Here is a 14,556-nt window from a genome sequence, read left to right as displayed (position 1 = left end):
CCTGCGGCTGCGCTCCTTTCTGTCTGCGGGCGGCCGCGCCGCTTCCTGGCTGCACTTCCACCGTCGCCGCGGCCCTCTCCGGCGGTCGCCGACTTCTAATTTAGGCCCCGGCTTCTCCCGGGGCCTACTTCCGGCCGCAACTCCGCCCACTTCCTTCTCTCCATCGGGCGGGCTTTTCTCCCGCCCGACTGGTTCATTTCGGCGCATTGGGGGACACAGCAGGCGGAACTGACACGGCGGTTAGCCCCGCCCACTTTCTCCTGTGCCCCCAAGTTTGTTTTTCGGCGCCAGGAACGCCTTGCCCCACTTCTTGCGGCTGCAGCTGGTCCCGGACTGAAGGGGCCAAACAGCAGTGTCCCAGAAGTCTGCTGTCTGTTTGCTTTTCTGTGTTAGAAGATGCACATCAGCGATGATCCTTATCAAGATCCTCCTCTGGGCAGCTATGCAGCTTTTCCGTCCGAAGATCGCTCCGCCTGTCGTGAGTAGCTCTGCTCTGCAGACCGACACTCCTCTGCCCTTCTGGCCCCTAACCTTCTGGTATTTCTGCTCTCTGTCAGACGTGTAGCAACCCCCTCCCAGGACCCTCCCGCTGTTCCGCTACAGAGTGAAAACTCCACTCCAGCCTGGGTGTCCTCTCTATCACAATCCATAGCGGATCTAACACGGGTGTCTAAAACCCTTGTGTCTGTGGTTGATAGGTTGCCCCTGCAGACTCCCGCAGTAGCCAACGGGTCGCAGGAGACTCCGTCTGAGCCTTCCGTTATAGGTCGCAAAAGGTCCAGACAGGAACGCTGGTCTGAGTCCTTTTCCCATTCCATTTCGCCCCACGGTCCTTCCTGCGGTCGGCTTCCCCCCGGTCCTCCCCTGCGTCAGGCGAGGCTTTCTCTGATGCGCCTTCGTAGGATATTTCGGCGCTGGATTTGAACCAAATCCATGAGGGATATGGTTGAGTACCTCATTGGAGCGATAAATCAGACCTGTGGCATCAAAGATTCCGCTACGGAACCCGCAGACCAGGCGGTTTCGTTTAGACGGGCTAAACCACCTTCAAAGATTTTCGCTCCTCACCCTGATTTAGAGGAAATCATGACGAGAGAAGGAGAGAATCCGGCCAGACGCTTTCAGAGAGGAAAGCGCCTTGGCGTTTTATCTCTTTTCTCCGGAGCTCACCGCTAATTGGACTTCCCCCTCGGTGGATCCTCGGGTTTCCAGGCTGTCGAGAGACCAACACTGTCCTTTCTCTAGCTGGCTGAGCATCTCTGAAGGATTCTAATGATAATCATAGAATCCTTTGCGAAGTATCCAAATGGGCCAAACAGCTCCGTCAGGGCATCCCGGACGGGGCTCCACCCGGACAGCTAGCTGAGCTTGCTAGCCAGATTTCTCTTGTAGGTGAATACCTGGCCTCCGCTTCCCTGGATGCCGCGTCTTGTGCGACTCAGGCTTCCAGCAATGCTGTTCCCTCCCGTCGGACCATTGGCTCAAGGCCCGGCAGGCGGATTTGTCTTCCAAAAAGTCACTTACCAGCCGACCTTTTTCAGGGTTCACGCAGCAAAGGCCACAGGCACGTCCAGAGAAGAACAGGGTATTTTTTTAGACCCACTCCTTCCTGGCGTTCTCGTTACTCCCAAGGTATATCCTCCAGGTCTAGGACTGGAAGATCCACCTCGGCATGACTCTCGTCTAGACCTCAGCCCACTTCCCAGGCTGGGCGGCTGTCTCCTCTTCCTCAGGGACTTCTGGATCTCCTCAGTAGAGGGCACATGGGTCAGGGAAGTTGTATCCTCGGGATACAAGATAGAGTTCGTTTCACGACCCTGGGATCGTTTCTTTGAATCCCGACCTCCAAGAGACCCCGCTCTAGTTCCGGGTTTCTTCGCAACCATTGCTTCTCTTCTCAAAGCCGGGGGTAATTTTTCCTGTCCCAGAAGAAGCACGGTTCACAGGTTTCTACTCTAATCCTTTGTGTGACCGATAAAAGAAGGCAAGGTTCATCCCATTCTGGATCTCAAATTGCTGAACAGGAGAATTCATCTGAGACTCCTCAGGATGGAATCCTTTCATTCAGTAATTGCTTCCATGGAGGCTCAAGAATTTCTGTGTTCCATAGATATTCAAGACGCCTACCTCAATGTCCCGATATTCCCAGGACATCATGGATTCCTGGGCTTTGCGGTGCTCCAGGACCCTTTTCAGTTTGTCGCCCTGCCGTTCGGTCTCGCAACTGCTCCCAGGGTTTTCACGAAGATCAGGGCGGCACTGATAGCCATCTTGAGGGTCAGGGGACTGGTACCTTTTCCGTACCTCGACGGCATCCTCATCAAGGCTCCGTCCTTTTTCTCAGGCTCGCGAGAGCCTCCATCGTCCTCGACACTAGCAGTTTCGGGTGGTTTGTCGACAAGAAGAAATCCTGTCTTGTTCCCTCGCAGCGCCTCCTTTTTTTCTGGGCATGCTCTTCGACACTCGTCAGTTCAAAGTCTTCCTTTCCCGAGGGTAAGAGATCCGTCCTTCGTCGGGACGTACACTTGCTCCAGGGTCCTCGGCTTCCCTCTTTCCGATCGGCCATGAAGGTCCTGGGGAGGATGGTAGCAACATTGGAAGCGACACCCTTTGCCCTATTTCATTCACGTCCTCTTCAGCAGGCCATCCTGTCACAGTGGGACAGGTCTGTCTTGTCCCTGGATCGACCAATCCATCTCTCTCCCCGGGTCAATCGGTCCCTCAACTGGTGGCTGACGTCACCTCTCATCTCCCAGGGCAGGTCCTTCCTTCCAGTTTTCTGGCAAGGTGGTGAAGATGGACGTCAGCCTGCTCGGCTAAGGCGTGGTGTTTCGCCACCTGACTGTTCAGGGTCGTTGGTCGGCGCAGGAGTCTTCTTGGCCGATCAATGTGCTTGAGATTCGGGCCATCTTTCTCTCCCTTCGCCACTGGGAAAGGATTCTCAGGGGTCTACCTATCCGAATCTCGGCGGACACCGCCACGGAGGTGGCATATCAACCATCGGGGGAGACACTGAGTTCCTTGGCTGAGGTATCCAAAATCATCCTCCGGGCAGAGGCAATGGTTCCGGTGATATCCGCAGTGCTTATCCCCGGTGTCGACAATTGAGCCGCCAACTTCCTCAACCACGAGGGCCTCTCGGCAAGGAAATGGTCCTTGCATCAGGGGTTCTTACATCAGCCTGGTCTTCGATGGGGGACTCCGGACGTGGACCTCATGGCGTCCCGAATGAACATGGTGTTCGTTTCCTGGTCTCGCGACCCTCTCGCAGTGGGCATCGACGCTCTGGCCATTCCTTGGTCGCAGTTCGTGCTCCCCTATCTATTCCCATTCTTCCCTTGCTTCCCAAGCCGTTGAAAGGGATCAAGGCGGAGGGGTGCCGGTCATTCTGATCGCCCCGGATTGGCCCAGGAGAGCTTGGTTTGCGGAGATCGTCAATCTTCTCGCGGACGCCCCCTGGTGCCTTCCAGACAGTCCCGATCTGCTGTCTCGGGGTCCGATCTGCCACCCAAATTCTCGGTCGTTCAGTTTAACAGCGTGGCTGTTGAGTCCGCTGTTCTAAGAGCGTCTGGCCTTTCGGACTAGGTGATTCTCACCATGATCCAGGCTCGGAAGCCTTCGTTTTCCCAGACTCTACTATCGTACCCATCTATGTCCTTTTCCCTGCCTTCCATCTTGGCCTTCCTCTAGGCAGGACTGGATTTGGGCCTTGCCCGGAGTTCCCTCAAGGGCCAGATTTCTGAGCTTCCCATCCTTTTTCAGAAGACTTTAGCTTCTCGGCCACAGGTTAAGACCTGCCTTCAAGGAGCAGCCCATGCTGTCCCTCCGTATAGGGCCCCTGTGGATTCATGGGGTTTTAAACATGGTACTGGACGTTCTGAGGTTTCCCCATTTGAGCCTCTCGGAACTGACAGGGGAATCTCCCTATCTTGGAAGGTGGCCTTTTTTTGTGGCCATCACTTCTATCCGCGTGTTTCCGAATTGGCGGCCCTTTCTTGCCGACCTCCGTTCTTGGTCATTCACCAGGACAAGGGGTCCTCAGACCTCCTCCTTCTTTCCTTCCTAAGGTGGTTTCCACCTCCAACGAGGACGTCGTTCTACCTTCCTTTTGCCCAGCTCCGACTCATCCTCTGGAGCGATCGTTGAAAAAGCTGGACCTCGTCACGGCAGTGAGGATCTACCTGGATAGAACGTCCACTTTCCGGAAGACAGGTTCTCTCTTCGTCATTCCTGATGGCACGCGCAGAGGCCAACTGGCTTCTAAGGTGACTATTGCCCGCTGGATCAGAACGGCAATTCTGGAGGCTTACCGGGTCAAGAACAGAGTGCCCCCTCCTGGGATCAAGGCTCACTCTACCCGGTCAGTCGGCGCCTCCTGGGTGGTGCACCACAGGGCTTCCGTCCTACAGCTTTGCAAAGCGGCAACTTTGTCTTCCATCCACATGTTCGCCAAATTTTACAAGGTGCATACCTATGCTTCGGCGGACGCCAGCCTGGGCAGAAGGATCCTGCAGGCGGCAGTGGTGAGTCCTCTGACCTGATGGAAGTCTGTTTTTCCCACCCCAGGGACTGCTTTGGGACGTCCCATGGTTCCTGTGTCCCCCAATGAAAGGCGATGGAGAAAACAGGATTTTTGGTTGCTTACCGTAAAATCTGTTTCTCTGAGCCTTCATTGGGGGACACAGCACCCTCCCAAGTTGAACAGCTCTGTTTATTGTGTTATACTGTTTACGTTTGAGTTCTTTGAACACTCTTTGAGTGTTTGAAACTGTTAATCTGTGGAGCGCTGCGGCATTTGTTGGCGCTATATAAAGTTTATTATTATTATATTATTATTATTATTTCTCTTTTACACGTTGCTTCTCCTACTGCTTTCTCACTAACTGAAGATCCTACTTCCTGTCGGTGGGGTGTACACTGCAGAGGAGGAGCTAACTTTTTTATTTGCATAGTGTCAGCCTCCTAGTGGCAGCAGCATACACCCATGGTTCCTGTGTCCCCCAATGAAGGCTCAGAGAAACAGATTTTACGGTAAGCAACCAAAAATCCTGTTATTTTTTGTGAAAAAAGTAATGTTTATTTTTTTTTCCTTCCACATGGCTTTAGTTCTTGTGAAGCACCTGAAGGGTTAATAAACTTCTTGAATTTGGTTTTGACCACCTTGAAGGTTGCAGTTTTTTAGAATGGTGTTACTTTTGGGTGTTTTCTGTCATATTGAGCCCCTTAACTCTCTCCAAATGTGAGGTGGTCACTTTAAAAAAAAAAAAAAATAAATAAAAAAAATTGTGAATTTTGTTGGGAAAAATGGGAACTCGCTGGTCAACTTTTAATTGTAAACGTCCTAACAAAAAAAATTGTTCCCAAAATTGTGCTGCTGTTAAGTAGATGTTTGGGAAATGTTGTTTAACTATTTTGTGACACAACTCTGATTTAAGGGCACAAACATTAAGTTTCAAAATTGCAAAACTTTCAAAATTTTGTCCAGATTTAGTTTTTTTTCACAAATAAACGCAAGTCATATAGAAGAAATGTTACCACTAATAATGAAATACAATATGTCACGAAAATACAATCTCAATCGGTGGGATCTGTTGAAGTGTACCAGAGTTATAACTTCATAAAGTAGATTGTGAGCCTTCGTGGGCAGGGTCCTCTCTCCTCCTGTACCAGTTGTGACTTGTATTGTTCAAGATTATTGTACCTGTTTCTATTATGTATACCCCTCCTCACATGTAAAGCGCCATGGAATAAATGGCACTCTAATAATAATAGTGACACTGGTCAGAATTGTAAAAATTTTCTGTCACTAAGGGGTTAAGTGGATAACAGCAGCAATCATAGCTGAAGTTTGGCCTTCTCGCAACACAGTATCACCCTGTGTTGGAGATTTTTGTGCAGATTTCTTCCTCTTTTTTTTTTTTTTTTTTTTTACCCATGCAGATTTCTATTATGGAATGGGTGCAGAAACGCAGCAGATCTGCACAAAGAAGTGACATGCTCCTTTTTTAATCTGCTGCATTTTAAGTGCAGATTTTTCTGCACCATCAGCACAGCGGTTTTTTGTTGTTTTTTTTGCCATTGATTTACATTGTACTGTAAAAATCACATGCAGATCTGCAGCGATTCTGCGCGGAAAAAAAAGCTGCAGATCTGCAGGAAATATGCAACGTGTGCACATACCCTTATTTAACATTCCTTGGACACAGTCTTGGTCTGCTTCTGAATCAATGGCCATGTTTTCATTCTTATTTTCTAGCTTTTTAATCTTCCTGCAAAAAAGAATGTGGAGACCATCCTGGAAGAATATGCTACATATAAAAAATCCCGAGGGAACACGGACAATAAGTAAGTCCTAAGACCTGATGTAGTAATGGACTTGCATTAAACATCATGAAACATATTACATGGGATACGACACATTTTATATGATCTGTCTTTTTAAGAATCCTGGTGTTTTGCTCTTAAAACACTTACCTAAAATGACTTAAAGGGGTTGTCCAGGATGAAACAGCCTATCCACAGTACCCCAGAGATCAGCTGATATCTGGTCCTGCGGCAGACAAATGTAAGCGATGTTTGCACCTGGACAACCCTTTATAAATAGGGAGGGGAATAATATTAAGATGTTTTTACACTTGCATTTGAGGTGATCATTTTGTGCTCTTGTGACTGGAGTGTATTTTGCAGGGAATATGCTGTGAATGAAGTGGTCGCTGGCATTAAGGAGTATTTTAACGTTATGCTCGGCACGCAGCTTTTATACAAGTTTGAACGTCCTCAATATGCAGACATCTTAGCCGACCATCCTGATGCCCCCATGTCCCAAGTGTACGGTGCCCCTCATTTGTTGCGCTTGTTTGGTAAGTTCTTTACATTTATCTTCTGCTCTTGTAACTGTTTTTACTTTTAAAAGGATACTAAGGATTAGAAGAGGTGACTTTCAGAGTTGCACATGGAACAGTGTAATCGGTGAACATGAGTCATGCTTCTTGTGGTTAAACGGGTTGTCCGGTTTAAAACTATAAGTCTGCAATCGTGCTTTGTGTGACTGCAGACTTATGAATCCCACAGCGCATGTACTGTGAGCTGCAAGCGTTCTCCAGGGATAGCGATGATGTATGCAATATGCATGCTCCCAACCCGAGCCAGTCTAATAGATACTTCTACTCTCCATACACTTGTATAGAGCAAGGCTGTGTCCTCTGGATGGCCGCGTCACTAGACGGGGTTAGACATCGCTCTATACAATCGTATAGAACAAGGCTGCCTGTGAGTATGCATATCGCGTACATCACTGCTGTTCCTGGCTCAGAAACAGGTGAATCCTCGCAACACACAGTGCGTGCCCTGGGGCACTATCAATTTACACTGGACAACACCTTTGAGGCAGCATGAACCTGCTGAGTTTTTCTGTAAGTGAAGAACATTGCAGTCAACCATTTCAAAGCACAAAAACAACCTCTTTAGGCGTGTACTAATGTTAACCAGACATACTATGTATGTAGGTGTCAGTCTGAATACATCTAGCAAACTATGTAAAAGTCAGCACGTTTACCAGTAATTGTGGTGATTTATGTATTTCAGTTCGCATTGGAGCCATGCTATCCTACACGCCCTTGGATGAGAAAAGCCTGGCTCTGCTTCTGAACTATTTACACGACTTTCTAAAGTAAGTTCTTCTCTTTAGCTGCTAGTGTATGCCACATAGCATATACAGTAAGTAGTCACGAGCCATATGGGCTGCAGTCCATGGATTTGTGGTTTTTACTTCATTAGTGGATTTGACCTGAGATATGCAGTCACTTTCCATATGATGGGGTTAGAGACGCTGGACCCTGCAGACCTTAGAATGAGGGTGCTGCTGGGGGTGTTTCAATGCTGACCCTTTTTTTCTTCTTGCAATATGCCATAAATGTCTTCTAGTGTAGTTAGTCCAAGATTTAACTTTGATTTGTGTAGATGCTTAGACTGGTGGGTGTCCTGGTTTTGAGACCCTCTACCGATTGCTCAAGGCACTTGTCACTCATGCACAGATCGGGATCCTGGAGCATGCACACCGTGATGTATCGCCTTAAAGGGAACCTGGTTTTGAGGGAATCTCAGCAGGATTGTGCACAGTAACCTACACACAGTGTCAGGTCGGCACCATTATACTGGTTACAGTGATGCCTTGGGTGATTAAATCTGTCTTGTGGCTGTTTAACCCTTTAACGACCGCCGATACGCCTTGTCTGTTTTTCTCTGGGGTCTCGGCTGCCGGGGGTAGCCGAGACCCCAGAGAACATGATTCGGGGTTTTTTTTACCGACCCCGGGTTGCGATCGCCGGTAATTAACAGTTTACCGGCGGTCGCAACAACAACAAAAAAGCGATTTCCCATTTAATCTCTCTGTCCTCCGATGTGATCGCACATTGGAGGACAGAGAAATGGGGTCCCCTATAGCCCCCCGATACTGACCTGTCTCCCCCGGTGTACCTCGTGGCTCCCGATGGGTGCCGCCATCTTGTTCCGGCCAAAAAATGGCGGGTGCAGTGCGCCCGCCGGCCGGCACCCGGAAGATCTTTGGGGTCTCTGCTGCCAGGGGTAGCCGAGACCCCAAAGAACATGATCAAGGTCGGTTTTTACCGACCCCTGTTATGCGATCGCCGCTAATTAACTGTTTACCGGCGGCCGCAAAAAAAAAAAAATTTGTCATTCTCTGTCCTCTGATGTGATTGCACATCAGAGAAATAGGTGGATTCGGGGACCCTGCTATACTTACCAGTGTCCCTCGGTCCTCCTGCCCACCGGCTTCTTCATCCAGTAAGAAAATGGTGGGCACATGCGCAGTGCACCCGCCATGATCTGCCGGCCAGCAGCTGGAGGAGTTGGGGCTAAAATTAGGGTTGGGGCTAAAATTAGGGTTAGGGTTGGGGCTAAAATTAGGGTTAGGGTTGGGGCTAAAATTAGGGTTAGGGTTGGGGCTAGGGTTAGGGTTAGGGTTGGGGCTAAAATTAGGGTTAGGGTTGGGGCTAAAATTAGGGTTAGGGTTGGGGCTAAAATTAGGGTTGGGGCTAAAATTAGGGTTGGGGCTAAAATTAGGGTTGGGGCTAAAATTAGGGTTGGGGCTAAAATTAGGGTTGGGGTTGGGGCTAAAATTAGGGTTGGGGTTGGGGCTAAATTTAGGGTTAGGGCTAAAGTTAGGGTTAGGGTTGGGGCTAAATTTAGGGTTAGGGATCGGCTTCTTTCACACTTGCGTCGGTACGGGGCCGTCGCAATGCGTTGGCCCAACGTACCGACGCACGTTGTGAAAATTGTGCACAACGTGGGCAGCGGATGCAGTTTTTTAACGCATTTGCTGCCCAGTCTATGTCCTGGGGAGGAGGGGGCGAAGTTACGGCCACGCATGCACGGTCGGAAATGGCGGACGCGACGTACAAAAAAAGTTACATTGAACGTTTTTTTTGTCGACAGTCCGCCAAAATACAACGGATCCAGTGCACGACGGACGCGACGTGTGGCCACCCGTTGCGATCCGTCGGCAATACAAGTCTATGGGCAAAAAACGCATCCTGCGGGCACATTTGCAGGATCCGGTTTTTGTCCAAAACGATGGATTGCGACTGATGCCACACGACGCAAGTGTGAAAGTAGCCTTAGGGTTGGGGCTAAAGTTAGGGCTAGGGTTAGGGTTGGGGCTAAAGTTAGGGTTAGGGTTGGGGCTAAAGTTAGGGCTAGGGTTGCGGTTAGAGTTGGGATTAGGGTTGGTATTAGGGTTAGGGTTGGCATTAGTTTTAGGTTTGGGTTTAGGGTTAAGGTTAGGGTTGGGATTAGGGTTAGGGGTGTATTGGGATTTGCTTTAGGGTTGAGATTAGGATTAGGGGTGTGTTTGATTTAGGGTTTTGATTAGGGTTATGGTTAGGGTTGAGATTAGGGTTGTTTTGGGGTTAGGGTGGTGATTATCGTTAGGGTTGCAATTAGGATTATGGATTGGGTTGGGATTAGGGTTAGGGGTGTGTTGGGGTTAGGGTTGGAGTTAGGATTGGGGGGTTTCCACTATTTAGGTACATCAGGGGGTCTCCAAACACAGCCACTTTTGCGCTCAAAAAGTCAAATGGTGCTCCATCCCTTCTGAGCTCTGCCGTGCGCTTTTAATCAGTGGTTTACCCCCACATATGGGCCATTAGCGTACTCAGGATAAATTGGACAACAACTTTTGGGGTCCAATTTCTCCTGTTACCCTTGTGAAAATAAAAACTTGGGGGCTACAAAAAATTTTTTGTGGGAAAAATGTTTTTTTTTTATTTTCACGACTCTGCATTATAAACTTCTGTGAAGCACTTGGGCATTCAAAGTTCTCACCACACATCTAGATAAGTTCATTGTGGGGGGGGGGGGGGGGTCTAGTTTCCAAAATGGGGAATGTTATTTATTAACTTTTTTTAGTGACATATCTCTCTGATTTAAGGGCATAAAAATACAAAGTTTGAAAATTGCAAAATTTTAAAAATTTTCACCATATTTCACATAGGAGGAAAAAAAAAAATCCGTCTGCAATTGGCACTGCCTGCGCACTAGCAGCAATCACTGATGGCTGCTACTGCACATGCTCCGGTGGTGCCATCTTGGAGAAGGATCTTTTTTTTTCCTCTCTAGCAAGATGGCGCCGCCTGCGCAGTAGCAACTATCTGATCACCGAAGGTTGGTACTGCGCAGGCGTGTCCGGTGCTATTTTCAAATGTATTTGGGTGGTTTTTAGGAATATCAGGAGAATAGGAAAGAAATTTTATTATGAACACATTACAAATGTGATCATGCTGCAGCGCAGGGGCAGACAGGGAGAAGACCTGGTGCACAGTCCGGCCATTGTGCACTGAAATCTAATTGGCAGAAAACATCAAATGGTGGTTGGTGAAGAAATGGGCCCATGGGAGTGGAGAACAGTTAATTTTCATTCCCTTTTGTAGCATGCACACGTGATCGCTCAGCCGCAGGAAGCTGGCGGCTGTTGCTACTGTGCCCTCTATTAAAGTGAAATGAATATTCACTGCTCTCCACTCCTATAGTCCTGGGCGTGTGGAGCAGTGAGTATTCCAGTAGCTGTCTTCTGCTTGTAAGCACTGCTGAAATCCGCTGCTTGCATCAGAACAGGGTGTTGCTAGGGAGCCTAGGGAAGGTAAGTAGAATGTGTTGGTGGTGGGTTGTTTTTTTTTTTTCTGATGGGGGCCATGCGTACCAGGATGGGGATGAGGGGTCCATCTATACCTGGATTGGGGACATATATACTAGCATGGGATATACTCGTACAGAATTGACCAAATTGTTTACTTTTTTTTTTTTTTTTTTTCCCCCTCTCTATTTTCCTCCTCTAAACCTAGGTGTGTTTTCTGGTCCTGTGCGTCTTATAGTCTGAAAAATACAGTAGATTGCATTTAATAAACTTAAGAAAGAAATGTTCATTTTTTGGCTGATTTGCTGATCTTTTAGCCTTGAGGATTCTTGATTTGACTTTGATTGCTATTGTATAAATGGCTTTGTAAAAAAAATGAATAAATCTTATTTTCACTTTCTAGATACCTGGCAAAAAATTCTTCCACGCTATTCAGTGCCAGCGACTATGAGGTTGCACCACCTGAATACCACAGAAAGGCTGTTTAGCTATCCCTCGGAGTGTCCAAGGCTTTCTGACCAGATCATACTTGTGTTACATTGTGCAAGTGACTGAGAAAAAATGTGCACCTGAACTTTTGGGCGATCTTATGGATTTTCAAAGGATTCTGAATCCCCGTATCATATCCCTTGCCTTTAGGCTTGGGGTAGTTGCGTGGCAGTGACTGTTTAGACTTCAGAACGTCAGCTGATGGTCTCGCCTTCATCCACGCGTTATGAATGTGTGGCTAAAGAATACAGTGACACAGAAATGGGCCAGTTTCCTAATGCTGCTTGCAGATCTTCAGATATCGACTTTTTTGTCTCATCTTTATGTACTATCCTGCTGAAGGCCCCCATACAGGCTTGCCATCTGTGAAGCATATGTCTTGATCGGAAAAGGTTTTTTTTTTTTTTTTTTTTTTTTTGCATATTGAGTTTCATGACAGACATTTCATGTCTTTTATCTTGCCTAGTGTCTTTCTTGCATAAATCTGCAATGAAGATTACTACTGTCAACTTCTACGCTACTTTCTTGACGCTTCAGTTGAAATCCTTTTTTATAACCACAATACAGAGGATTGGAGAAGATTCTGGATACAGAAAGTATTGCGGTCCTTGACAACATTTTACTTTTGAAGTAAGAAAAGGATCTACAGAAAACATGACATACTCCATATCCATTTAACCAAAGGGCTGATACGAGATATGAGAGCAATGTTTCCTATAGACTTGGGGCTCCTGTCAGTCATTGTGTAGAAGTGGATTCCTGGAGTCAACACATTGGTCAGCTCTTGTCATAGAGAACAATTGTTTATACTTCCTACAGTTTTTTGCAGCTGACATGAACATTGGATTCGCCTACATGTGGTTGTCCGGTGTCTTCTTGCCTCTAGAATGGCAAAAAATTCAACCAATATTCAGTTTATGCCGACGTCCTCCTGTTGTTGGTTAAAAAAATAATTTATGGTTTGATAAGTTCAGTAAAACTGACCTCCAAGTTGTTTGTGCTAAAACTATTTTAATGGATTAAACGTTCATTATTCAAAATGGATGCTGTAGGGGCTTGCCCTGAAGAATAACCGTCCTGGCTGGCCGCTCTACCATTGCCAGGCCGTAGTCGCACCAAGCATTTTATCTTGCTTTCTTGTGTGCTTATCATTCCATGGGTGTGATATATTCTCCCCATCAACACATGCAGACAGATTTTTTTTTTCTTTTCTTTTCTTGCTTTTCTTTTGCTGAGCATGAAGTGTTCAGTGGTTAATCACTTTTGTTTGCATGATTGTTTTGTGTTGGTTTGGAAATGTCTATAAAAGAGATTCTATAAAATAAAGGTGCTGTTATTATAGGGTGTCTACTAATCTTCCATAGCCCAGACAAAGGCTTTTAGAAGTGGTCTCCTGGCACAACGCAGCTCCCCTCACCTCGCTGTTGTATTGGCATACCAGCTTACTTTCTTGATTTCATGCGTGTTCACGAGTTAACCATATGCTTTACTATAGATATTTGGCTGCAGGATTTAACCATTAAAATGCCTTCCAGGAGTTATTGGGAAAATATTGTGATTTAGCACAGCATTAAACTCTTAAACCCTTCCCAACATGTACATCACATCTGTATGAGAAGGCAGAGAAGCTGAACTCACTCCGCTACACTGCAATTTCGGGATACAGCCGGGGCTTTATTAAAGGCCCACAGTCTGCCTTATTTTTACAAGTCTTTTCTAGGAGAAGGATAAATGATGTCCTTTTTTTTTAGTGTTAAAAAGCTAGCTTAATAATTGCTTTGTAATTCTGAAACTTTGAACAGGCATCACTTTCAAAGCCAACAGTAATAAAAATGAACGATGAGAGGAATCTAGCTCAGCAGGTAAAATTTTAACTTCGTTAACGTATCATTAAAACCTCATCACATGCCCCTGTAGTCCACAGAACATCGATCCGTTTCTGGTGCACTCTGCGTATTTACTCATCAACATTAGGCGCATTTTGATTTCTCAGTGCTACAATAGGACTGTGTCCTATTTGTGTTCATTTACAGCCATAATTATACCCAGAAATACTTTGTACAGCTTGTATATGGCCTCATAAAATAAAATGCATATAAATCCCCAAAGGAAAGTAGCACGTTAAATCTGCGCTCAAAATTATGGCCGTTCCCTTATGATGTAAAGCAGTTTACATACACATAAAGCCAATTTTTCCTCATGTTTGTAAACGGCATTTGTTTCTACCTTTTTAAAATCCTTTTCTCATGACGTTTATTGGCAGACACCTTGGCTAGCAAGAGTTTGTAACCCGAGCATGGGGGAGAGGAGCAGAGACGCTCGCAGGAGTATGGATATTTGCTAGACTTTCAGTTCAAAATGGTAATTCTCAGGAACCGAGTAATTTAGACTGGCGTATCAATACTGATCGCAGCATTTGGAAGGTTGAAAGAGGGAGTCTGCTCCCACTCACCTGATCGGGACCACCACAAGGTGATCATGTGGACCTGATGGTTGTCATGGCAGATGGAGGTAAAATAATGATCCCCTGGTCTTCCAGCTATGATGGCCTGTTAGACCATGCCAGGAGCAAGGTTTAAGTCATTGTCAGTGTCACACTGACAGGTCTAATGCATTGGTGCAGTAATCAGAATAACTTACAGTCCCATAGATGGCGTAAGTAAAAATAAGGATAAATACAACACACACGTGTACACACACACACACACACACACACACACACACACACACGTGTACACACACACACACGTGTACACACACACACACGTGTACACACACACACACGTGTACACACACACACACGTGTACACACACACACACGTGTACACACACACACACGTGTACACACACACACACGTGTACACACACACACACGTGTACACACACACACGTGTACACACACACACACACGTGTACAC

General features: G+C 46.8%; 1 protein-coding gene across 5 annotated transcripts in view; it reads left to right on the top strand.

Annotated features, from left to right (window-relative positions):
• Window positions 1-12,977, top strand: part of MORF4L1 (mortality factor 4 like 1) — a 94,222-nt gene extending 81,245 nt beyond the window's left edge. For all 5 annotated transcript variants that reach the window (XM_069766450.1, XM_069766451.1, XM_069766447.1 and 2 more), the window contains 4 exons: window positions 6,257-6,345; window positions 6,688-6,860; window positions 7,585-7,669; window positions 11,553-12,977. In XM_069766450.1, coding sequence (XP_069622551.1) covers window positions 6,257-6,345; window positions 6,688-6,860; window positions 7,585-7,669; window positions 11,553-11,637 — 432 coding nt within the window. In that variant the 3' untranslated portion in view covers window positions 11,638-12,977. The remainder of the gene's footprint in view (window positions 1-6,256; window positions 6,346-6,687; window positions 6,861-7,584; window positions 7,670-11,552) is intronic.
• The last annotated feature ends 1,579 nt before the right edge of the window (window positions 12,978-14,556 follow it).

Source organism: Ranitomeya imitator, chromosome 4, assembly GCF_032444005.1.
Source record: "Ranitomeya imitator isolate aRanImi1 chromosome 4, aRanImi1.pri, whole genome shotgun sequence".
Classification (NCBI taxonomy): Eukaryota; Metazoa; Chordata; class Amphibia; order Anura; family Dendrobatidae; genus Ranitomeya; species Ranitomeya imitator.
The sequence above is the reverse complement of the archived record's forward strand: the minus strand, read 5'-3'. Positions and strand labels throughout refer to the sequence as shown.